This window comes from Anthonomus grandis, chromosome 15, assembly GCF_022605725.1.
Source record: "Anthonomus grandis grandis chromosome 15, icAntGran1.3, whole genome shotgun sequence".
In the NCBI taxonomy this organism is placed as follows: domain Eukaryota; kingdom Metazoa; phylum Arthropoda; class Insecta; order Coleoptera; family Curculionidae; genus Anthonomus; species Anthonomus grandis.
The window spans coordinates 5,055,823-5,082,555 of record NC_065560.1 but is presented as its reverse complement, the minus strand read 5'-3'; the positions used below and the strand labels follow the sequence as shown (position 1 = coordinate 5,082,555).

Here is a 26,733-nt window from a genome sequence, read left to right as displayed (position 1 = left end):
AGTGCCTTACGGCTTTACTGTAATGAGCTGGAGTTCCATCTTGCTGAAGCCAAATCCGGTCTGAACATAATGTGCAGGCCACGTTTCCAACATCTCATTTAGTCCATTTTGTAAAAATTTTAGGTACATCACGTACAGTAAGTTCACCTGTGAGATGTCGTTGAAAAAATGCGACCACTGAATAATAGAATAAAAATTTTGTGTTAGTTGTCCAATCTTGAATACTTAATAGTTTGTTAACCTTTTCATTATTTAACAATTTAATAGTTTTGGAAACAATATTTGATTTATTGGTTTATATTAATATTATTTATACCATCTTCCATGTGAATATTGAGAAAAATAGGATGATGATCAGTATCCAGAGTAAAGGGAGAATATTTTAATTTAATTTCTCCCAATAATCTCTGCCCAAACATTAATAGACCATCTGTGTTGGTGGTGAGTTTCACGTGTCAAGAAAGGATTGCTGGTATCATAATAATGAAAATTGTGCCTGTTAACGCTGCCATTATTATGAAAAGTTGCCTCATCCGAAAAAAGTGCCAAATTAAAAAAAACAGTTTGCTGCATCATATTTTTTGCCCATTGACAAAAAGTAAGTCGTCTTTCATAATCTTGCAGCTGTAATTCATGCAACAGTTGAATATGGTAAGGATCAAAGTTGTGTAGTATTTCTTTGACGGGACTCAACTACACTTAAAGCTACCATCATTTTATTTTCTTCGTTGTTTTTCATACGTAACACTTCCTGTCCTTTCGAATCTTTCTTAAAGTTTCTCAAATACTTGGTGGTTGACGGTGCCTTTTTTCGGGGTAACGTTGGGCACAAATTCTGGATGCCAAAAGTGTATTTCATTCAGCAGCCTGGTTGCTTTAAATCAGTCTATTTTGATCTCAGGAATATGTTGTAAGAACCTTTTGGGGACATCCTGTTACTTAACTATTGCGTCCTGCAAATCCAATGGTCTATACTTTACAGGTGTTAATGTGATCACCATTCCAGCACCACGACGGTCTGTTATTAACACAGTGCTCCTGTATCTCTCAAAATTGCAATTAAAAATATGTAGAACAGATGTCATATGCTTTTTAAATGTGACTCATCGTCAAATCATGAATTTTTATCTATATAATATATAACACTTTAAATAAATAAAAAGCATAAGTCATCCCTCTGGCTACAGGGGGTAAAAGCATGCAGCACCAAAAAAAAACATGAGTTGACGAATCACAAAACAAAAACACATGCGTCTGCGTACATAATTTATTACATATAAAAAAAAATAAGCAATTATTACAATAACAAAAAGCAAATGCCAAAAAAAGCAATAAAAAAGCAGTCTTCTCAAGCAGGATTTTAAACGTTAAATTAATACTGTTTTATTTATTTTCATCGACGTTTAATTTTTCGATGGCGCCCTCTATAGTATCACGAGGGGCGCGCCTAACCTCGATTCTATTTACGGCCGCGGCCCCCTCTGCCTGCTTTTCAAGCTCTTCCGCTTTATGTTTAAGACAATTGACAATCTCTTTACAGACACATACCTCCTCTTTGTAAACGCGCATGTCCGCGATTTTGTCCTCTATTTCCGGCATAAGGCTTTTCACTTCCTCGATTTCGTCTTTTTGCTCTTGGGACGGCAATTTGATCTGGAAAAAAATATAGACAATAATAAAACGGTACAGTTGTAGACTACTACAACCTATTTGTACTATTGTAGTCTAAGACTGTACAGGAAATGGAATTATTAAGATTAAAAATCTTCTAACAGGTTTTTTTCAGTTAAGACATTCAATCCCATTTAAACACTATATTTCAATCAAATTTAAAAAAAATACTGTTTTTGGAGTCCATGGTGGTGTATAGAAATTAGTTAGACCATGAAAGAGGATGTATGAAATTGGAGATTTATTACTACAAATATTCACTTTACTCTCTTGACTTATGTCCTATTTTTTAAAATTTAGATAAAGCGACCATGGTGGTTTTTGGTTTTTTGGATTCAAACTGAACAGGAGTTAACACATCAAACATATTTAAAAGAAAATTGTTCAACGTTGCGACCTTTTCTTCAATGTAAATAATTTATTTAGTGCATTATTTTTTTGCAAAATTTAGGTTTTTTTTCTTCTTTCATTTTTCAGACACGTCGAAAGTGTACCCGGTCGGCTATCGGTTTGCCGTTCAGTTTCGTGCACCGTGTGGTGCTGCCGCGAAGCATCAAATCTAGGAACGATTTATTTTAGCTGCGTGGACTTGGCTTTTGGCTTCTTTGAATCGGGTTTTCAACGACGCTGGAATCTCCGGTTACGCGGCCGTGTTGGATATTTTTTTAAGACATGGGATGATGTTGCCAATTATGTTTTTATTATTTTTTTAACATACAACAAACATAGTGGTGTCATTTATTGTACAAATAATTGGTGGTATTATTTGTACATTTGCCACAAATGCGGTACAAGCACGCACATCAGGGTTTAGTTCTGTTCCGAATTTGTAGCCATGTCGTCGTCTTCTGATGACGATGATTTTATGATGTGGCAATTATTAAGTCAAAACCGAAGAAAACGTCATTATTGGGTTCATCCCTATAATGGTTGTTCCAAAAAGGGAAATTTTGAAGTATCAAAGCTATTATTAAATCATGATGATGAATCTCAAGCTTCCTATAGAATGTTACCTGCAAAGTGTGGTCATATAATATTTCTTTACTTCCTGAATAAATAAAATGGTTTATGTAATATCGTTCTTCATTTGTATTTTAAAACGTGACACGACACGCCGCAACAAATATCAGACAGGTTGATTATCCGGGGAGTAAACACAAATGCGGTGTGGCTTCAAATGCCGTTTGGTAGCAACTGCATCTTAGGTGTGTGGATCCAAATAAAATAACACGCGCGCGTTAAATTCTGTCCGATACATTTGTGGAAAAGCATTTGTGGCGCAACATTTGTATCGTGGGTGTGCGGCCTGCTTAAGACTTAATACCGATGGTAATAATATACCTTCTTGATCAATAATTTTTTGTAAAAAGTAACCCATTTTGTCATGTGATTCAATATCTGAAAAATTGTGCAGCGTAGTGAGCTCTGTAAAGTAAAGGGGTTTCGAGTGACATTTTAAGTGGCCTAAATTTAAAACAATTTCCAAAATTTGATACGAAGAATGCCGCGAAGACTTCAAGAGGTCATTGAGTCACAGTCAAGCAGCTAGAGGTGGCAATACACGATATTAAGATTCATATTGCTTTTTTTTTGCATCAAAATTGAAGTTAGTGAAAATCGATGTTTTTTCCTTGTATTGAATTAAGTTACTTAAATTTCGTTTTGTTAAATAGAATATAATTTTTTTTTGTTAATAAATAATGCATAGTTAACAATGCTTATTATTAATTTTTTTTAAATGGGGTTTTTTTTTGGTTCGATAATTTTGTCCAGTTATTTCTGGCGAACTTAAGTAACAACTTAGTAACAACTTACTTTAGTGTATTGCTTTCTTGAGCATAAATAACTTTCAACGACTACCAACACAATGCCTTTCACTCCATAATGTTCAAGAACATCAAAGAGGTTTTGGTGAGACACTGTGTCGAAAGCCTTAACAAGGTTCATGAAAACTACTATCACCTTTTCATGATCGTCAAGCCCTTTGGCGACAGGCTGGGACTTTAAAATTAGTTCAAGTAATGAATTTATATAGGTAATGAAAAGAAAAGGTCCATTATATTCCTTTAAGAAACGCCGATTTTAATTATTTCTGGGAAACTTAAGTTGTTATTTACTTTATTGTATTGCTTTCTTGAGAATAAACACATTTCAACGGGCACTTTTATTTCTTGCTCTAGTTCTGTACAGACATCCACAAAGTATTTGTTGCAAATGTTTGACATCACCAGAGGATCGTTAAAAAGTTGGTCTTGTTCATCCTTAATAACCAATGTATTGCTTTTTTCAATCGGTTATCTTATTTATGATTTTATATACTTTTTTCATATCATTGTTGTTTCTATTTCTATTTTGTTTTTGTAAAATGTATACTTTATTAGTTGATTTAAATGATTTATATAAGCTGTGTAAGTGTTTGTAATTCATGATCGTAATGTTTTTGTAGGTTCTTCTGCAGTCTATCCCTGTACGTGTTTAATTGAGGCAATCAGTCCTCTTGTTATCCATTCCTTCACTCTCTTTTTAGTATTTTTAAACACTTCTATTCTCTCAGATGCCTTCATAATTTTTGAAGTTTAATGTTAATAATTCCGAGTCATTAATCTTTCTTTTGGTATATTTATCTTGTTTATTTGTGAAAAGAGAATTTTGAGTGTTATGTTGCAATATATTGACCATAATTGGATAGTGATCTATGACACAAGTAATATATAGCAATTTATTATATTATAGGTGTGTGCGAAAACTCCTAAGCCTGTTCGTCCACTCTCAAGACAATGAAATGATACACGAGATTTTTAAACGAGACCGGGGCGCGCTTCTTGTTGCGCCATCTATCCGCCGGCCGCTTTTAGTGGTACGGTTTTGCCCGTAAAGTTGCGCATCTTTCCATGTTCTCAATCAACGCTACTATATTTATTTAACTCAGTATTTGTTAAACATATTCTACCCTCTCCCACGCGGTAATTTTTTTTTTAAATAGAAACGACACAAAGTTAGTGGCTCCTGCCTATTCATCCGACAAGCACACGTACATTTTTAACAGTTTACACACATTTTAGTTTTTTAAACAAAAAAAAATTATATTTAGACCCCGTTTTAAAAAAATAATGATAAAAATTTACAAAATTAATGTAAAAACTAAAATATATTACCCAACAAAATATTTTTTACATAAATTATTTGATCTTAGATATTCCCAATTTTACAGAAAAAAAAACTTTAAAGTGCTCTCCTGAAAAAGTGTGTTTTTGGATTGTGTCATTATTCTCGAGAAGTGATGATATATCCTTTTGAAAATTCTACTACCCTTTTAACTTATGTAGAGCATTGAATCGAAAAAAAGCAAAAAAATGCCCACCACAATTTATACATATACAGTTGTGGTCACATAAATAGCACACTTAGCCTTTTCATATATTACTTACAAAAAACAAATTCCTGACTGATAAGAAAATATTTAAGCAGTTAATCTCCTCCTAATATGCAAGACTTGTTTTTTTGTTTTGTTTTTTGAAATGTTTATTTTAAAAATATATGCACATACAGAATTTCATTCCAATATTAACGTTTTAAGGCTGGACACATAAATAGCACACCTTTCATTCTTATTAAATATATCGAGTGTTAATTAGTAAGTATTATTTTAACTTTTAAATTTTTGAATATTGTCAAGAGTAGTTTTGTTTTTAGTGGGTAGAAAGAAACATTGTGGACCAGAGAGGAGAGCTCTTATTATAGAAAAGAAAAATCAAGAAATTTAAACAAATTTTCTATTTCTGCTATAGCAAAAGATTTAAATTGCTCTAGGAAAATGGTTTATAATGCTCTGGCTCTCTATGAGACCACTCAAAGCACAATGAACAAGAAAAGATTAACAAGGCCTCGAAAAACCACGTATAACATGGATAAAATTATTATTAGAATAAGCAAGGGTAATCCATTTTTAAGTTCCGCCCAAATAAAACGTGAAATAGCAGACCAATATGGCGTCAATATTTTTGCAAGAACAATAAGAAGAAGATTATGTGAAAAAGATCTCAAAGGTTGTGTAGCTAGGAAAAAACCACTTGTTTCAAAAAGAAATATTAAAAAAAGATTGGCATTTGCTAAACAACATATAAATAAGGACATTAATTTTTGGAAAACCATATTATGGAGCGATGAAACCAAGATTAATAGATTTGGAAATGATGGAAAATGCTATGTTAGACGTCCTCCCAATCGTGCCTTAAACCCTAGGTACACAATTAAAACTGTTAAGCATGGAGGAGGATCAATTATGATATGGGGAGCAATGTCATGGCATGGTGTTGGGCCTATTCTTCGTATAGAGGGAATAATGGACCAATACAGGTATAGGGAGATTTTGCAGAATGTTATGGAACCATACATGGAGCATTTTATGCCAATTACATGTAAGTTCATGCACGATAATGATCCAAAACATTCTGCAAAATCAATAAAACGATGGTTTACTAAAAATGTGGTAGATGTTTTGGAATGGCCGCCACAAAGCCCAGACCTGAACCCTCTGGAAAATTTGTGGGATCACATTAAAACCAAAATTAAGGTATTAAATCCCTCAAATCTGGATGAACTATGGCAAAACTTCCAAGAGGCTTGGAACAGTATTCCGGCAAGCGTGTGTGCAAAATTGGTCGAGTCAATACACAAGCGATTAAGTGAAGTTATAAAAAATAAAGGATACCCAACAAAATATTAAATTGGTTTTGGTGAAAGTAAATATTTTTTAACGTGTGCTATTTAAATGGCCAGCATTTCTTTAGTTTTTTTGTTATGTTTCTTATATATTTAAAATACTCTTTTAATTTTAATTAAATACAACTCTTTGTAGAACATCTAAGCTAAATATATTATAAAAAAAATAGAAAATGGTATTTAATATTTTTTATCGCAATTTAGAAAAGTGTGCTATTTATATGACCATAACTGTATGTTTTATAGATTTTAACTGGGTCACTAAAACAACATATTAAAGATAAAATTTCAGTATAACCATTAAAAATATGCTGTAGTAGCACTAAAAAGTCACTCACCTCCTCTAAAGTCTTGATCCTGTTCCTCAAATACTCCAGCGACCTATTAAAACTATCGATGGCCTCATCGATCTGCGAGTTGGTCGAATATGCCATGCCCAACTTGTACAACGTCTCGGCCACCGCTCTACTATCCTTGGCAAACAATTCGATTTGCACCTCTAACCCTTGCTTAATATCGTTTATGGCGGCCTCGAAATTTTCGCTTTCTAACGACACCTCCCCGAGAACAATCAGGGTGTCCGATAGACTTTTCTTATCCTCTTTTTTTTGGAATATCTTTTTGGCCAACTCCAAAACTTCCCAGGCCAATTGGAGGTCGGAGGCGTCTTCATCCCCATTTGCAGTATCTTCCTCCTCTTCTTTATCATTATCATCTTCGTCTTGGCCTTCTTTACTACTTGGTCCCGGTTCATCGCTAGGACCCTTTGCCGCCTCGCCGTTCACAGAGGAGGACGCGCTATTCTCTTCGGTTTTCTTGTCCTCGCCCCCTTCGCTTTCTATGCCCTCGTCTTGTTCCTCGTCTTCTTCGTCTGTATCTGCCGAATTCTTCGGCACGGCATCACCGAGGGCTTCGTTTTGGTCTCTCGATAGTCCCAACAGGGCTTTACCGTAGTAGAGGTAGACGTCTCCAAGAGATTCGTGCAGGTCGTCATTGTGTTCTGCGACTAGGAGCTCGGATGCTTTGCTCAAGGCGGCCACGGCCATTTCGAAGTCTTGGAGGACGTAGGCACGAACACCTAAAACAATTTTTGGGTTTGATTGATAATATACTGGGTATTTTACAGAGGGTTTGCTATATTTTGAGGTGGAGTTTCTAATAATTTAAGTTAATCCATTTAAACTCCTTCGGCTTGCTTTTTATAATGTGCATAAAACAAGTTTTTCCCTAAAATACATAGGAAGATTTAATAAATAATTGTTATTTTAAGAAAAAGCCGTGGCATACATTCTGTATGTGGTATTAACGGATGGGCCATCTAGCGTTTGGAATTTAAACCAGCAGTTATTTCAACTATGGCCACTCAAATTTCAGAATGTTTATGTCAAAAATATAGTTGCAAGGTTGTATTAGCCCCATGCACGAACTTAATAAATATACCTGGACTGCCAATTCAATGAAAAGTAAATGACCACTACTAGGGGCCCGCCATTTTGCGTGATTGTGTCCTTTCGATGTTGGTCACTCTGACAAACTTCAGTTGTACCAATTGTAGGAAAACAAAACAATTAGAGTTTTTGAGAGGTTCACAAATACAAAATGAAAGTTACATTTAGTTAAGAGTTGCGTTAGATCTGTGATTTTTCTTGTAATAATTCCTAATGCATATCTTCATTTAAATTTTTGCTTGTATTTACTTAATAATTCAGTTAAAAACACTTTTATTTTCTTTCTATTTTTACTATTACGAATTTTACTCTCCTTCTATGTACAGTATATACATATTAATAGTAATTGTAATTAGCAAGGGTTTATTTAGTAAAAATATAATTTGTTTAGATAAAAACATATTTTATATCCCTAATTAAAATAAACATTATTACAGAAGAAACATTCTTTCTTGCATAACTAAACCCTGTTAGAACAAATATTGCTTTAAATAATCCCATATCTATAACTATATATATATATATATATATATATAGGTAAACTATATCTGAGGCTTTCTCTACTTTTAATTCCTTACCTCCACATATGAAAAATGTTAACAATTCATAAATTTTCCTTGATACCTTGCAATGAATTGAAAATATATAGTTCCAGACTTCATGCATAATTTGGGTGACATCTTTATTATTTATAATATTACTGATTAGCCCAAGAGTTTTAATTTATTTACTAAATTAAAAACATGTACATATATAAAATAGAATAAAAAGAACAATAATTATAATAATAAACATACCTTGTCCATAAAGTTCTTTAGGGTCGTTACAGCTTTGGTCTACAGTCACATCTGCCATCTAAAACAAAACAACAATATTATAAATTATCACAAGAAACATGTAAAATCGAACAAAATAAATATGTGAAACGAACCGTTGCTGCTGACGTTTTACAGTCTCGCCAAATATTTATTTAAAAAAAAAAACATTGTTCAAGTCAAAAATGTCGTTAAAGTTCCTAATGTAAAATTCGCATGCATGTATATATAGTATACAGGGTGTCTTAGATCAACAAGATGATAAGTCTGGCTTAAAAACATACATTTATAAAATCATCAACAATATATTGGCAAAAAAATCAGCTCCTTTATAATGTTACTCAAGCATTATCAACTGCTTCTTAATTATAATACTCGAAGGCGTATTATGCAGAACTACCTCGTATAAATCTTAAGCGTTTCTATAAAATCCTTAAGGGGTTGAATTTTCACAATAACCCCGAACTGATCCCTTTCCATATTATTTAAAATTACCTCACGTTTATCCCGAGATTCCGCAATTGATTTTTTCCCGCAAGTAATCAACCGAATTGTGGTCGAAACGGAACACAGTAAACACGTCGTTTATCCGCGCGAGGTTTTCTTCCCTTTTCTTTCAAAATCTATGTATTTCGTTATCGACGTGTAATGGATAGAAATTACGTCGCTGCCACAGCACGAATATCCATTCGGAAGGTGGAAAAGCGGCAACGTCGCTTCTTCCCCCTCGATCCTTTATATCCATGATTTCCCCGGCAGTATGGAAATGTTTGAAACCGGGAACAGTCGAGGCGGGTTGTCCCGTGATGGCCTGATGACGTAAACGTAAAAAAGAATAGAAACGAGAAAACGTATTGCACAAACGTGTTTTTTTTTTGCAACGAAATGTCGTAGTGTAGAATAGAAGAGCGTTAACAGGTTCCAACAACAGGTAATTAATTATTATTCGTATGTTATGATAATAGAATCTCCTAACAATTTTTAGGTGTATGAGTCAAAAAACACAACTGTTTTAGTTTTATTGCATTGAATAGAAATTAAACCTTTCACACTGTCCCACAGGTCAGAAATCACGTTTTTAAGAAGAACCAAGCTCAATATACAGGTCTGGCAAAGTCAGGTCTTGGGTGCAAAAATCAATTTATTAACTTGCAATAGCAAATCTAGTCGACATAACCTAGAACAACCTAGTCGAACATAATGAAAAGTTACCATATAGGACAAGAAACCCAAATTTGGGAGTAAAGGTTGAGCTGTAATTCTTCACCCTGATCCATGGAGTTAAACACAAACATAGGCTCCAAAGAATTATATAAGTAAATCTTCAAAAGCTTCAAATCCTACTGCTTTAATCATAAAATGCAATGAAGTTACGGAATTTAGCTCAAGCTTAAATAAAATTAAAGGAGCAACCAATATTTTATACTATATGAACGTGATTGCTGCTCTTCCAATAGAGTAAACTATCATATTTAAAACTTTTTTCTATATCGAGGCAATTTAAATTCAAATTCAACGTTTTATTGTCCAACAGAAAACCAATCCTATTAATATTGACAGATGATACAATAAATTCAGTAATGTAACAAATTACAATATCAAACTCACTAAGTGGTGCAATATAAGCTAATACATTAAATACTTAAACAACTACCAATCTAATTCTACCTGAAATCCCAGATTTGAAATTATTCAAAGTATTTCAAAGCGATTCCAAACAGATCAACATCAATCTGTAACTCAAAATTATTGATCCAGTCGCATATATAAGCTTGTTCTTGTGTGGATGTAGGAAACAGCAAAATTTAAACCTGATAGAGATCTGAAGCATCAATTTGATTGTGGCATATTTAAAATAAAAACACTAAACTCCCACAAACAGCAGATTGCTGATCATTGCTGATTGAGCCCCTCTCAAGATATACACCATTGCATAATTAAGAAACTATCATAAAAAACACAGAATAAGAGTGATTTTACTAGGAAGGTAAACAAAATTGTGCTGCTTAAAGTATTAGAAAATAAATCTGCTGATCTTATAATGAATCCTAAGGTCTTTAAAGAAGATCTTATGATGGTATTTATATAGACCCACCAGGTCACAAACAGTGTGGTATCATTTATTAAGTAACCGAAGTCAATCTGATCTTTGAACACTGTAAAATCCTGCAGTCTCTTTATTTTTTAGTTTTTTTTTAAGAATGATAATATATCGACATGATTTAATGATTATTTTGAGAAGCACTAAAATATTCTCTGCATCACTTCCACGTTGGTGTTGTGATCAGTCCAGGATATCCGATTAATGCGGGCGATATATCCACATATTAAAGGATTCTAATTTCTCCGTCTGTTGTGGTCACAATACTAGGAAGACATAATACTTAACCGTTGTTATTTTTTTTAGTTCCATTGAGATTTTGCTTGTGATGCGTTTCGCACCATTTCAATTCGTGTTCTTATTTTTTTTGAATGATCCCATTTTGTGTTCACAATGGTTCCAAGGTACCTGTATGTCTCTGTTTGTTCCATGTTTAATGTCAATTGCATCCGAAGTTATTGTGTTCTGCTGATAACCATGTATTTAGTTTTTATTGTATTTCATTCTAGGCCATATTCTTGACTTACTGCGCGTATGCTTTGCATGAGTTTTTGAAACTTTGCGATAATAACTGTATTGCCTCCTAATACTGATACCCTCTGAAACTTCTCTCAGTGCATTTGAACTTTTATCCGGACTGGTTATAATGCACAGATCCTTGGCATCAGTATGCATCGTCCTGATGAGCATTTCCATGAGTTTATTATATTTGACATTATCAAACGTATTGGAAAAGTCGATGAAGTACAAGTGGACTCTGCATCTTTGAATTAAAACTGCAAATTTTAATTCTGAAGATTGCTTCTCTTATGCCCTATATTAATTGGTGTTACCACTCATGTCATGGTCATCTTCTTTCACTCTGTTAAAAATTCGTTCTTCGTAATCTTCCCATGTATCAATGAGTCGTCTGATATAAGGTTTCCGTCTACATCTATTAGTCTTAGATGAGAATTATTGGTGGTTAACTCTTTGATCTTTTTGTACATGTTGTAGTAGTCCTAATTTCTGCCACATTCTTCCTTTATCTTTGTTTATATATAGCAAATTGTTTCTTGGTACCTCATTTGATTTTCGCATTTATGTTGCCTTCTTTCCTCCATCATTCGTCATCCATTCCTTCTTCTTTACGCGATACTACAATTTAAAAGAGGAATCATATTTACTACAATTTAAAATAGTACGTATAGCTCTATTTAGAGTATTTAGTCTCACATTAGTCAAAAAGTGTTTTAATTATGCTGTTAAAAAATAATTTATTTGTTTCTAAAGATTGTAACTTAAACGAGGCAAAAACCACATTTTCTTACACACCTTACCAATATAACATAACTTACTCAATATAATAATTTAAATTTCACTGACGACTAAGAGTTGTAGACTTTGAGCTAAAAAAATTACAGTATCATCGGAGAGAGTCTTACTGGCAAAGTGACAAGAGCAGATTTTTCTTCTGCTATATCTATAAGCAGATGATCATGTCTGAAATAGAGAAATACTTTATGCATGCATACCAGGCCTGAGTTTGCCCTACCGGTATATTAACTTTATTTTCTCTATGTGATATTTAGTGACCAAGAGAGTGAAATGATAAAAACAGTTAAATTTCTTAGCTCGCAACCTTCCAGCCTAGAGTCCCTTCAGCCTTTAATACGCGAAGGCTAGTAGTAGTAGATAGTTCCGAAATCCATAGAAATCTTAAATAATGACTAGATAAAATGTCTGTAGACTGGAAGTATTAAATTATTAGCTGCTACAAATAACATTATCATACAAGATGATTTAATTAAATGAGCAAATGGACCGAGCCTAATAACAAATCAATTGACAAAATTTCATTCATTTCGCTGCTAACTGCGACTATTCTTTCAGATTTACCGCATTTCAAACCTCAAAAACTGATTCGTCAATTATCTAGAATATTAAGTCAGTCAGGGGATTCATGTCCTATCCTACATACAATACAAACATCCCAGGGAAGTCGCTTAGGGGATGGCGTGTCTGCGTTATCTCTAATTAGGGTAAGTGACAACGTAAACTCTCCTATTATTTGTTAAATTTTTATAGCGACCCGCCATGTTTTTCATTCCTTGCCCTTCCCGATCCTGAAATAACACATGACGACAAAGAATAAAATTGTGCGCCATCTCACCACTTCTTATAATTCCCGCAGTAACAAAAAAAACATCTTGAAAGTTGGAAGGGAGCCAAATAAATAATACCGACTAAAAAGGGTTTTAGGAGCAGCCCTTTTGGCCCCAGATCGTCGCAGAATACTATACAGCAATATTTATTTTACTACGGAATCGCTGTAACTATCGAGATATTTTATATTGTTGGCCTTGTCGTATGTACATAGCTGACCCTAAATAATAACACGGCATTAATTTTTTTGCGGCCGGCATTAAGTAGGTTAATGGAAAGCCAAAGGAATGACTGACAAGTTGTTTGTTTAATAATTTATAAGACTAATAACAGACTTTTTAAAGGTATATTGGAGCTAGAAGTCGGTGTTTTAGGAAAAGTAAGAAACACTTCAAAGTCACTCTATATTGCCTATTTCTATAATTTTTTTATCACCAAAGTCAATGCCCAAAATATCACTGGGAATAGCTCAAAAACTAGGTAAAAATATTTTGAAGGGTCTTGAGCGCACTTTACTGTCCAGGTTTGGAAGCTCTATCTTAGTTTTTGTACCTTTACAAGTTTCCCAAGTATGAAAAGGGCAGGAAACTTAAATTTCACATTTTCTCAAAAGCCGTTAATTTCTCAAAAAACTTTATTCTTACATAAGAGAACCTTAGTCTTTGGTCTTACATACTACTCTTTGATTCAAGTCTCTATCTTTAATAGCAAAAAAGTTATCATATATTTTGGAAATTGGCTGATATGTAAGAAATGGCTACACATATACTTCATATTAATCCTTGGTATCATTCTAAAATTGTGTTTTTCTATTCAGATTTATCCAATTACGTATGAAAACACACATTTTATGAAAATTATTTCCTTATTTTTAAATTGGGTGTAAGATATACGAGTAGGTCTCAGAAGAGAAAAAATCCCAAGGCCGTTTTTTTTGGACATATCCCTCCCTCAGTTCATTAAATGCATCAAAAATGAGTTAATACTTAATTACCTGTACAAAAAAGTTTACGTAAAGTACGCAGCTGTTTGGAAACTAAAATAATAATTCCATGGTAATTTTTTCCAAATATCGAAATCATGAATTCATGCTTAATTACCTGGAATTAAAAAAAATCAACTGTTTGGATCATCTTTTCCAAATGTGCATCTTAAAAGTCCGGATTTTGCGGCTATAAATCAAACAAAATAGATTATCGTTGACGGCAACTATATTTTTATCCTCTCAGTAATGTGTTAGTTCAATTCAGTCCATTTTGTAAACCCCTGATTCCACTTTCATTTCCAATAAAGAAATTAATAGATAAATATTTTTTTTTTTTAATTTTAACAATTCAAAAAGAGCGCTTTATTTGAAATTGACTGTATAATCTCCAAGAAATATATCGGTTAGAAACATAGACTTTTTACGAGTAAGATCTGTAAAAATGAACGCTGCTTTGCCTGTTATGTTAATAAAAGAACGTAATGAAAAGCAACATGGTGAAACAACCTGTAATAATCCACATCATTTAAAATTTCCAAAGCACCATATATATAAAACTAATAAAAAGCCCGTTATTAGTTTTATAAATTTTTAACAGCTTGTAACTCATTTCCTTGGCCTTTAATTACCCTACTTCGTAAAACGGGCCGTAAAAAATTTGTCTAGGCAGTCTGTTATATTAATAATAATAATAATAATAATAATAATAAAACATAAGCAAGTAGGTTGAATGTTATCTAGTTTTCCAATGAAACTAGCTGAATTAGAGTTTCCAAACCTGAACAGTGATCAAGTGTCCCCTACAAGAAAGTACCGTAGTTTTCAAAATATCCAGGTTTATCCAGAAAGTTTTTGTTACAGTGGGAAAAGAAATAAAAATAAACAATAGAGGGCCTCAAAATGTTTCCTAGTTTGCCAATGAAAAATGATGTTTAATGATAGCGAGAAGCGTGCATATTCTATATTCACCTGAACATGAATGGCTAATTGTAGATCTTGGAAATTTTGTATAATATGTGATAACTAACTGTTATTGGAGATAGACACTTGAATCGAAGGGTGGTATATCAGGCCAAACACTTAATTACTTTTACATAAGAATAAAATATTTTGAGATATCAGCGGCTTTTTAAAAAACTGCTTTGTTTAAAAATAAGCGAAATATGATTATAAGATCAGTGTTTTCATGCGTAACTGGATAAATTGCAATAGGAAAACACAATTTTAGATTGATACCGAGGATATTACAGAACTGAGAGAAGGATATAACCGAAAAACCGGCCAAAAGAACGGGATCTAAAAGAGGCCTCACCACCTATAATTTAAAACCTAAAAATTTCATGAAAATCGCTAAAAATGTTTTTAATACACAGGGAAAAATTTCAATTTTTTTGGAAAAAATCAACACACGTTTTTGGAAGTGACGCACTTCCGACCATCGCTGCTTTATCTCAAACTGCTTTTCTATGGTTCCTGTATATACTCTAGCACTTTTGACAGGTGAACGGGGTATTTTTATACTTGAGGAATTTTCGATAAAATCACATTTGATTATTGATTTACTGAGACCGTGACTTTGTGGTTTTACCTTGGTTTTGCTTTATATCAAAATTGATGAGAGTCAGATATGATCCTTTCTCGAGTCTTGGGGTTTTTCAATACTTAATTCTTGAATCATTGATAACTAACTGATTAATTTGATTATCATCGATTCATTAATTCCATCATCAAGAAATCATTGGTGACATTTATTTGAAACCTATACATTCATTATAATCATTGCTCGATCATTCACTTCTATCATCTGAAAATTGTTCTACCTAGCAACAATAGAATTTTACAGTTATTGTTTAAATAGTCTAAATCTAAGGGTCAGAGCACATTTCCAAAAAAAAATTAAAACAATGCAATTTTATCCAAAAAGTTTATGAACAACCGTTTTAAATAATTTACAGTTATCAAGAACACTTTCCTTTGCAACAGCTAAACTATAAATAATATGGAAACAATTCAGTGTAGTTCTATAGTTGATTGGTGCTACATCGAAAATTCGTCGCACTAAAGCCCCAGGGAATGTCCCCCTTTCGGTTTTTATGCGTTTTTCGAATGTCAATAATCTGGGCGACACGAATATTCAATTCAGTCCATTATTGGCTGCCATATTTTCATTGCAAATCCCTTATACGGGTGTGTTTGAAGATGATTTATACAATTTCACCGATATTATAACTAATATTCTAATGATATTATCCTGAATTCTAGATTAATTAAAATTGATGTTGTTGCCCACTTAATACTTATTGCCTCCTTAGTAACTCATTATTTTAAAACCTCGCACAGTAATCTAAAATCTAAGCGTGGTGATAAATACCAGACCATAAACCTCACCATAAATTGTCTCTGTAGACAAATAACAGAACAGCGTTGAAATTATAATTACTTAAATCCGTGTGCTCTCAAGGATTAAGTGTTTAGAGCCCCTAAGAGTTAAAGTTTTATAGTAAGGATTAAAATATATAATGTAATTGGGAATATGTCATAATCATAGTTAATAGACTTATCTATTGCTCTTGTGCGAATGATGAATTTAAGAGCTCGATCAATATGACATGTACTCATTAATAATTCATAGGGTTTTTGGTAATAATTCAAGTTTGTATTTAGAGCCAATTGGTTTGGATAGGGTAACACGTACAACTTTGCTGTAAATTTAGTAGTTCAGTGCTCTAATTTTAAATTTGGCTCCGAAGATCGTATATAGAGGGAAACAATTTATTTTATTTTAATTATTTAAGCCTAGCGCCAATTAAAAAATATAATAAAAATAATAGTAATAATAAACTGTCTTTATTTAGCGAATGTTACAATACAGGGTGATTCAAAATTGAGTGCAAAGATTTTAAGGGCGTATTTACCAGCCAAAAATAAGAACTTTTTTTCATATAAACGTATGCCCTAACTTGCTTCGTTTTCTAGATACAGAGTGTAAAAGTTTTTTAATAAAATCGGTTTTTTATCAATTATTTAAAATCCTTTCAGTCGATTTAAATAAATTCCAGTAGCGTTTCGGGGGCCTACCTATTTAATACTTATAGGTAAAATTATGGTACGCCACCGCTTTTTTGACAATTTAATTTTTTTTTATATTAAGCGGTCAATAATGTAACTTTCTTGCCTCTTAAGTCCTACTCGTATCTAACTTTGTTTCCAGGAAAAAAATCAAATCAATTACTTTTCAAAATTTAACTTAACCTAAGTAACAGATACATACAAAAGCAGATTTTCATAACAAACAAGTTGAAATATTTGCCTTCAATTTTGAATTACCCTGTATAGGTATAAACTAAAAAAATAAATAATAATTGCAACTATACTTATACATTATACTTCACCATAAGTACAACAATTAATTCCCATAAACTAACAGTCCTTTAATAAACAATGAGATCCCTCATCCCATTGATTCTTCCAAAAATAAATTTTTAACAATTAAGCATAGGATTTTGGTTATTATAAAAAAAAACAGTATTGTATGCATAATAGTGCAATATTAATTAATTAAATATTAAATTATTACAAATAAATAAAACAATGGCAATATCGATGAATGTCTGTATGTAACGAACCAAAGAAGTCAATTTCAGAATGTTGATTACCCAGTCTGGTGGTTCTAGACATAAATTTACTCAAATTATAATTAGTACGGTGAATCCAACAACTTGATAAATATACCTGGACGGCTAATGCATATGCCCACGATCCCCAAAAATGACCACTGCCTGGTGGCCGCCATTTTCATAGTGGTTGTGTCAAATTTGATGTTGGTCACTCTGAACATTTTCAGTGTTGCTAACAAAAAATATATTAAATAACAGTAATGAAGTTGACGACGCTGACGTTTAACGTGATATGCTTCCTCGTTATTTAATACGTGGATAATGTATCGCCATCCTTATTTAAACGTATAGATTGTCATGACAAAGTGTTTCACTTAATGTTGAGCAAACTATGTTATATCTTCATATATCTGAACTATAATACTATTATGCCTGTTTTGCTTTTGATATACTCAATGGGTTTATAAAAAGCCCTGAATGTTTGTCTTTATTTGGCCATGTTCCAACCGGACAAGCTCAAAATCATTTTCTTCTTCATATACCTAATTAATCAAAGTCGAAAATACATAAATATGAGATCACCTCAGTTTTAAATATTGATTTTTAGTGTTGGATACTTCAAGAACCTGTATACTCGTGTTCTCAATTTTCTTGCTTGGGGAGCTTGTTTCAATCTATTTGTTTTGTGAAACAATGCTTGTATATATATGGAATATTAAATTTAGAGCTTCTTGTAACCCAGACTTTATTTCTGAAAAAAACTATCGAATTAAAACTATCTCCACTGTCATAATAATATCAATATTTTACAGTGACTATTTCTAGCTTATTGACGCAGCCATTTCCTCAGTAAATTTTTATTAACTCAACCTGCAATAAGTATAAATTTAAAACCTGGCAGCCAATAATAGACGTTAATTGAATATTCGTGTCGGCCGTATTATTGACATTTTAAAAGGTTTACATAAAAATTGAAAGCAGGGCATTCGCTTTAACTGGGGCTTCAGTGCAACGATCTTTTGCTAAAACACACACCGAATGAGCGAGAATTTGTAATTCAACTATCTATATCGAATTATGTATTTTTTATTTATACATTTTTACTGTTTAATATGAAAATAGAAAATGTCCATTTTTTATGGATGGTTAATAAACAAGCCCTTGGCGTGATTCTAGAAAATATGCAAATGATATTTGAATTTCATAGATTTATTTTCACGGGCGATATAAATAGGTATATTTATAGCTATAGCTATAGAGCGGTAACAGTTTGGGATCTACCCTCAACCTGTCGCCAAAAAATAAATCAATATACGCAGTTTTAGGATCATTTCTATTTTGACGTTACTATCTTGAGGCTTTAATTAAAAATTTATAGTCTCTAATAGCGTTACTGTATACAGCGTTGGACTGCATTGTACAGCTATGTATATACCATAAGCTGATGCTACAAAGTTAAAAATGAAGACGTGGCATTTTAGAATCTGGACCTGACCAATCGCAACACCGAAAAGGCCTCCCAGTAGCATCGCGGTAGTCTGGCGCGATTCGTAAGTTGGCGGGTCCCTCCGCCCAGTAAGGGCGCAGATTACGACCTGCTCATCGTGGACTACGCCCCCCTGTTGATGGACGGCAACGCCGCGGGAGCCAATAGCGGCAACACCGCAGACGACGGTGAGGAAGCCGGATGGAACTGTAGCGTACATCCCAGTGTATTCTTTTTACTAGGTAATTATTATTGATTTATTGGAGAAATATGACCCGATATAAACACTAACAGTACTTGAATAGAGTTCAGTAAAATATGGAAAAAATTAGAGCTAACCGCTCAGAGGACATCTTGCCTAGTTGACTTTACCTTGCTCCATCTATGATTCTATTAAAAAAATGTAAAATTAGAAGATCATAAGGTGATATGACAGTCTAAGTCCTTAGTCCCAATAGGGTTTCTCCTGCTTCACTTCCAGTTTTGTAACCTCTCAACCTAGGCATTAGTTTTAATTAGCTACATTCACCTCCATAACTAGCATCGTCAGGTCTTAGACCTACACCTAGAAAGATAACTTGAGAATTTATAAGTTTATAACTTTGGAGAAAATTTCACATCAGAGGCTAGAATGTCATAAAGGAACAGTTTGGGTTTCTTAGTGGGCAGTACCGTCGATCTTTATTTCGGTGGTGTTGGCAGTACTGACTTAAATCTACTTGCATATATAGGGAGGCAAGGATGCTTCTATTGAAGTACATGGCCATATACCTTGACTTCTCTAAGCCTTTGACAAGGTCAATCATGTGTCTCTACTTCCCAAGTTGGCAACTTCAGGTATCAGACACAAATAGTAAGGGTCCATTATTAATCTAGAGCAGTCCAAACTGACTATAGTCAAAAACCCGGTGACAAATCAAAGGCGAAGGTGTGTTGGTTGCAGTCTCTAAAAAATTAAGTCATCAAATGTAGTGATCTTATTGAGCAAGGACTTGCTGAAGTGAAACAATGAATCTATGATTATTAATGGTGTAGACATTCCTTCCATCCTCTGCTACCGGCAAATATCAGCAACATTGTCAAGCTCTGACAGAGACATACTCATATGTCAATATGGTACAAGTAAATGATATTCCTAATGATTACTGTTCCAATACTCAAAATGTATCTATAACATCATCTGTTGATAACATCTCGCCAAGCAGTGTGTGTCACATAGCATATTGCATTGATAGACCACTTAGCGGAAGTTCACTAAAATTTGATAGAACCGTTAACTATTTTAATGTGAATGACTATTTAGCTAGTGTTGAGTGTTCTAGCAAGGTTTTATTCAATACTTAATGATTGTCTCAACATTTTGTTTGTTGTTGGTCAGTTTAGTCCTAATTGAGACATTTCCTCTAGGTCTACTCGTAATTATGAAATATTTTCTAATTACAGACAATTGTGTAAAGAAAAAGATATGATAGGATGTTAAGGCGGGTATATGCAGGGTATATCAGCTCTATATCACATTTATTATCTGGAACGTATTCAAAATAAGTTTCTTTGGTTCATGGGGTATAAACTTAATACTAATTTTCAAAACTACCCTAGATCTGATATGTTTCATGCATTGAAACTGAGGATAGTTTTAAGTTTTAACTATGACTATGACTTTCTCTCTTCACTTAAAATGTCCGAAGAGATCAAATTGACCTAGATCGGAATTTCTATAGGATTATTAACTCTTTGGACCCAATTTACCCAACAAGACATACTCAATCATCTTTAGAATCGAGACTATCAGGATTAATCTGAGATTAAATATTTCAAGGTAATTAGCTCCAACTCTTGCCTTCTCCATTGATGTTAAACTTTGAACCTTGCTGCATTCATGATTCTCTTTATAAAAATTCAAAATTACAATACCTAAGGAGATCATGAGGCTTACTAGTTAGAAACTCCTTTGTCCCAATAGAGTTTCTCCTGTTCCTCTTGTATTTTTATAATCTCTCCACCTACACAAACACATAATAAATAAAGCGTGTATTTCACCTCCCTAACTAGCAGATCATCATCAGGCCTTAGACATACACCTACAAAATTTATATTGCAATTTATGACTCCGAAACCTTAGAGAAAATTCCAAATCATAGACTAGAATATCATAAAGGAACAGTTTGGGTTCCTTAGTAGCGAATACTGACTTAAATCTACTTGCATATGTTGACTGATCATCTGTAGGGAGGCTTGGACGCTGCTATTGAAGTTACATTGACTTTTCTAAGCTTTACAAGATCAACCATGTATTTTTGCTTCAGCTATTCAACACAAGTGTAATACAAGTACAAGTATAATACAAGTTATAGGTGTTCAGGTTTCTCTGCTTTGATGATGATCTAAAATGGTTCATTAGGTTTATTTTATCTACAGATGATTGCAGGTTGATTTGGAGTTATGGTGTTAATGTAATAGTATGGAATCGAGCATATCAAAGTGCAATTTTCTTCACTACTTTTCTGGGGAAAAAATCACCTGTTATTATGTTATTACCATATTTATAAAATTGAAGTTTCAAGTGTTTTGGAGTATACTTTCATGAAGAGTAATTAATTCATCACTTTCATCTGTTCTTCTTATTTCATTTGGTAGTTTATGTAACTTAAATGGTAACATTCTCTTCTTAAGCTCAATCGCTCTTGAGAGTACTTCTGCACAAATGAGGCTATTTATGTTTGTTGGAGGATGCCATTGCCATGGCCATGAATAGAGGATATGGATTTTACTTAGAAAATCGGTGAAATATAGAAGAAAGTGTTTACTACTTAAGTTTGGATGGTTTTAAATTTTAACTATGACTATGATTTTCGTCCTGAATGATTCTCTCTTCACTTGAAAGGTCCAATCAAATTCACCATAAAAATAGCATTTCTAGGACTATTAACTCTTTGGATCCAATTTGACCTATAACAAAATATACTCAATCATATTAAAAAATCAAGACTCACCTGGGTCTAAATTGATTTACTTCAAGGTGTACCAAATGGGCCAATCCCCTTTCCAAAAACCTCAACTAATGTCCATGGAAGTATTTTATATATTTCTATATACTGATCCTGGCTTTCATTCTTAATAATAATTGCTCTGTTTTTAAAGGTACCTTAGTGTTGACCACCTGCGCCACAGGTATGCTCTGTGCAGCAATAATGAGCGATCACTGGGAGGAAGTCACCTGGGATATGGAGAAACTAGGAATTCTCGCCAACGGGACCGTACGACTGACGTGGCTGTTGGATAAAACGGTGGCCAGGGTGTCCACCAACGATCAGCGAGATCGTACGATGGCTTTTTTGGTTCCTATGCACGGTGGGATTTGGACTTTATGTCTAAGCCTTACAGGTAAAACTTTTTAAAAGAACTTTAATCATTATTATCAGTTTTTAATCCAAATCTACCATATGGGAGGGAGTTATGTCAATTCTATTGAAACTGTGAGAAACTATAAAATATTTTTATGATAGAAGTTTAGCCCTAGCTTAGTACCAATATAACAAGGAAATGTTCCATATAAGTTAAGGACAAATATACCTAATATTAACTGGAGTGATAAATAATTCAAATAAGTAAGAATAACTTCATCCTTATTCCAAATAAAAATCACAAATAAAAGCTCTACATAACCCAAACTATTTTATCAAGAATGTTGAAAAATCCAGAAGAGCTTTTGAAAGGCATCTATGAAGAATATTGCTAGAAATTGTGAACATGTATTTATTCTAAAGATTCTAAAGTAATAAACAATTTTACACATTAATAAAACATTAATGTTGAAATTTTTATTGTTGACCAAATAGCCTATATCATGTAAAAATTCAATTAAAATGCATTAATGATGCGTCAATGCTACTTTTAATTAGCCTTATACCTACCAAGCAAATTTATATTTTCCTGACGTTTCAAATCGATCCCTAAAATCCGGTAATAGATTACCCAAGAAACTAGACTACGATTATGGGCAAATTTCCAACTTAACTTTCTGTTTAAACAAGCGCTCTAAACCTTAAGGCATACAGAAGAATTTGCAAATTCATGACTATGCACTGCCGCTCTAGACTAACTCGATAAAACTAACTTTATTAACTCGTCCCTGGCAATTAATTAAAACGAGGGTTTTTTTTTTCAGAGGAAGACATCGCCCTTTTAAGCACAATTGGATTTCCCACTGTCCAGCCTTGCGTAAACTATTTGTCTGGCACTTCAGAGGGTCTCAGAGGATTTGAACCTAGGGCAGATTGGCAGCATCGTAAGAAAGAAACATTTCGTTTATTTGTTTTACTAATTATCTAAATTTAGGCATGCAAAACTTATCAATATCGTGCGCACTGGTTTGTCTAATCATCCTGGGTAGTGCTGCTCTAGTAGGAGCATTTGGAGTCTTCCAGCATCAAATCAGTGCTGTATTAGTGACAGGCGTAATGTATCTATTAGCTGGTATGCTTATATAAAAAAGCAGCTTGATAAAATCATTGAATAATATCTTTTTAGCTTCTTTTGCCCTGTTTACTTTAACAATAATCCACTTTAAAAGGCTGCATATCAAGCCACACTCAGAATTACATGAAGGAACAGTAGACGGGGTTGTTAGTCCCCATGGCGGTAGAGGGATGGGATTGCTGCTCCCCGCCAGGATTTTCAGCACATCCTGGTCTTTGGATTTAGGATGGGGAGGCGTTATGTTGTGCGTTATGACCTCGGTGCTCTGGATATTATTGAGCAAAATTATGAGGTTTAATCCAATCAGTAGCATGATCAACTGACATCAGTGGGTTTAATTTTTTTTTTCTTTTGGACTGACCTTCTGGCAGATTACAATAGGGCATTCTGAGCTTTGCACATGTATATCTCAACCGTATTTCAACGCTTATTTACTGTTGTAAACTAATTTCACAAATACTGCTGTATATATATTTTTTACGAAAAAACACTGTGCCTTTTCAAAAGAGTTTTTTGTGCTTTTTATAATATTTTATATTAATATTGTTCTTTTTTTTTTAAAAGTATATTCAGACATGGTTTTAAAAACGCTTCTACCATTATAATAATGTCAATAAATGAATTATGTAAATTTAAGTGGCCTTAAATATTGGTTTCTAAAGAGTATTGTTAAGGTGCTACATTATAGGGTATCAAAAACTAATTTTAACCAATGTAATTGCTAAGCCTTACAATTATTCTGGTCTGGTGGAAATTAGAAAGTAGACAATCATAGTTCCTGAAATAAAATTCTTAAAAAAAAAATTCAATTCAATCATAGGTTTACTTTCAATTTGCATCAGGTATATTTGCAATCATTGCAATGCCTATAATCTTATATAGGAAGTAAGAAATTATAAAACAAGATAAACACGCAAATTAGAGGATTATGCAAAATCAGAATTATTTACACAATCCAGTTAAAACTGGATCTAACGGTATGGCTGTTTATTAACATTAGTACAATTTTTTTTAAGATCAGGTGGTATTTAAGCAAACGTGTAATATATGCTTTTCTAGGCAGGGCCTAACATTCCTTTTCTCATGGAAAAATATTTATAAGTCTGACATAGTAATTAACACTTATTTTTGCTAAAGTACCTAGAAAACATGAAAATTTTGTAGTCTTAAGAGTTGTAAATGTAATAATTACAATGCTTGTGATTTAAAATCGGGTGAGTTTTATTTATTTAGTAAAAAGATGCCTGCATATACCTTCTTTTTACTCACAGCTTAGTCATTGTATGCTTTTTAAAGAATCATGTGTATCCTATTTTAGTACACTTGAGTTTTGACAATCGAGCATTCAATATTTATTTATTAAATTTGTGTCTTGTTTTTTAAAGGCCATTTTCTTGTTTATTGTGTAAGTATAAAAGGAGAAGTTCTAAAAGAACAAAGTTTTTTCATTGTCATAAAGAATTCATCTCAGGTTTCTCGAAGGGGTTAAATGTGTTGGATATTTTATTTATTTTTATCTATTAAAACAGTAATTTCTGGGATTATTATATATAGAATGCACGAATGAGCATGAATCCGAACGTTCCCCAAAAATGTGAACATTCCCATAGCGTTAAAGAGTCAAAGTATAAGCTCAAATACCGGCCAGCCAAACACCTACCTACCAATTTAATGGAACCAAAAAAAAAAAAAACTCACTACCAAATCTGGGGCTGAAATTAATACCATTGAAGATGATTCTTCTGAGTCTGATGAGTCTGAATTTGATTTAACAGAAATTCTGAGTGATTTAAAATCAAGCAAGCACAATGAGGGAGAGGATAGTTCGGAGGAGAGTTCCTAAATAGGTTGTTTGAAAGTTTAACTTAATAAATAGAACATAAATAAACACAAACATTTTTAATTTCAGATATTTTCCTAATATGTTTCCTTTGCATTTTTTTCATTGCTTGTATGTGCTGAAAATTCTCGTTCATGCTCGAGGAACGTTCTCGAAAAATAAATTCTCAAGCATTTTACAACACTAATTATATACACCTTAAAAATTCAACTGAAAATAGATGCACACTTTTTTTAGTTTACACAGAACTACATTTATGAGAATTATATGGTTTCTCAAATAAGTTATTTGAATTTATTAGTGAGTGAAAAGAGACTGTATGCATTTTTATGGAGCTAGGTAGTACTGAACTTTATAAGGCACATTTACACCAAGTTGCTTATCAATCTTACAAGAATTTATATGGGGTTTGGACATACATTTAAGTAATAGCCATAAAACAAATTAAGGCTCTTATCGAAAAGAGTATCAAGACGAAGCTTGGTCGGTGATTGCTTGTTGAATGTCAACATATAATATAAAACTATTTATTTTGCCTTAAATGCATTAAAAAATATTATTTAAACTTGAATTTTCAGTACACAAAAGGGACATTCTATTAACTATTGTCTACATAACCAAATTAATTATGTATATATCTATACCGTTATATAGTGTGTGATAAACTTACCTTCGGTATTTTAAGTTAGGTACGTGAGAGTATATTACGGTTTACTTAAAAGACACTAATCAGACTTGGAATTCACTAAAATCTTGAAAAAATTTCGAAAAAAAACGGGAAAATTAGAAATTGCGCATGCCGGACAGATGCAACCAAAACAAAAATGCCGGTAAAATTTTTGACAGCTTTGACATTGACATTAATCAATGAAGGAAATATAAATGACAGTTGCCTTTAAGCTCAGTCTCTACTGTACTCGAAACTCGCGTCAAGTTTACATCGCATATTTTATTTAATTCTCTTTATTGAACCAAAAGTCTTATACCATTCATTTTTATTTATTTATTTCAATATATGGTAGAATAAATTTTAAAAAATAATATTAATAGTTAAATTATAAAAAAATAAATATTAAAATAATGAATTAGATAATACAATATACTAGATAAATAACTATACTAGAATTATTAAAAAAAAAATCAAGATGAACGCTCAGGAGCCTAAATAAGACCGAATAATCATTAAGTTGAAAAGTTCACACAATATCTTAACACTATACAAGTTACGTAGATTAAGGTCTAAGATTGACCCTTTTTTATCTGAATGATCGTAAACCGCCGGAAAATGGATTCAAGCTATTTTCATTAAAGATACGGAAAATCCTAGTGAGTGGAGAAAAAACTCATAGATAGCTAAATGAAAGGGTAAACCAAATATTTCCTCCCTCATTGAACATTGTAATACAATGATATAAAGCTTTTAA

The 26,733-nt window shown here is 32.9% G+C and overlaps 2 protein-coding genes and 1 long non-coding RNA gene across 6 annotated transcripts in view; 1 reads left to right on the top strand and 2 right to left on the bottom strand.

Moving 5' to 3' along the window:
• The window catches only part of LOC126744996 (uncharacterized), a 431,319-nt gene extending 410,618 nt beyond the window's left edge, over nucleotides 1–20,701 (bottom strand). Inside the window, exon 1 of the long non-coding RNA XR_007663390.1 lies at nucleotides 20,692–20,701. This is a non-coding gene — a long non-coding RNA (uncharacterized LOC126744996). The remainder of the gene's footprint in view (nucleotides 1–20,691) is intronic.
• The window catches only part of LOC126744990 (nuclear autoantigenic sperm protein-like), a 129,048-nt gene extending 102,903 nt beyond the window's left edge, over nucleotides 1–26,145 (bottom strand). For 2 of the 3 annotated variants that reach the window (XM_050452624.1, XM_050452623.1), the window contains exons 1-4: nucleotides 25,980–26,145; nucleotides 8,639–8,696; nucleotides 6,732–7,471; nucleotides 1,549–1,653 (exon numbers count right to left, since the gene is read on the bottom strand). In XM_050452624.1, coding sequence (XP_050308581.1) covers nucleotides 1,549–1,653; nucleotides 6,732–7,471; nucleotides 8,639–8,696 — 903 coding nt within the window. In that variant the 5' untranslated portion in view covers nucleotides 25,980–26,145. Of the gene's footprint in view, nucleotides 1–1,548; nucleotides 1,654–6,731; nucleotides 7,472–8,638; nucleotides 8,697–9,151; nucleotides 9,218–25,979 lie in introns of those variants that run through there. The other variant, XM_050452625.1, reaches the window with a different exon arrangement.
• On the top strand, nucleotides 9,240–26,134 carry LOC126744991 (uncharacterized). 2 transcript variants are annotated; one of them, XM_050452626.1, is made up of 7 exons: nucleotides 9,240–9,587; nucleotides 12,630–12,778; nucleotides 18,986–19,232; nucleotides 22,132–22,374; nucleotides 23,159–23,278; nucleotides 23,329–23,466; nucleotides 23,521–26,134. In XM_050452626.1, exons 3-7 carry the CDS (start codon nucleotides 19,130–19,132, stop codon nucleotides 23,790–23,792), a joined length of 876 nt encoding a protein of 291 aa, XP_050308583.1. In that variant the 5' UTR covers nucleotides 9,240–9,587; nucleotides 12,630–12,778; nucleotides 18,986–19,129; the 3' UTR covers nucleotides 23,793–26,134. The 2 variants fall into 2 exon arrangements, with proteins under 2 accessions (XP_050308583.1, XP_050308584.1); XM_050452627.1 differs by lacking the exons at nucleotides 9,240–9,587; nucleotides 12,630–12,778 and having other exon boundaries at nucleotides 18,672–19,232.
• Nucleotides 26,146–26,733: the final 588 nt, after the last annotated feature.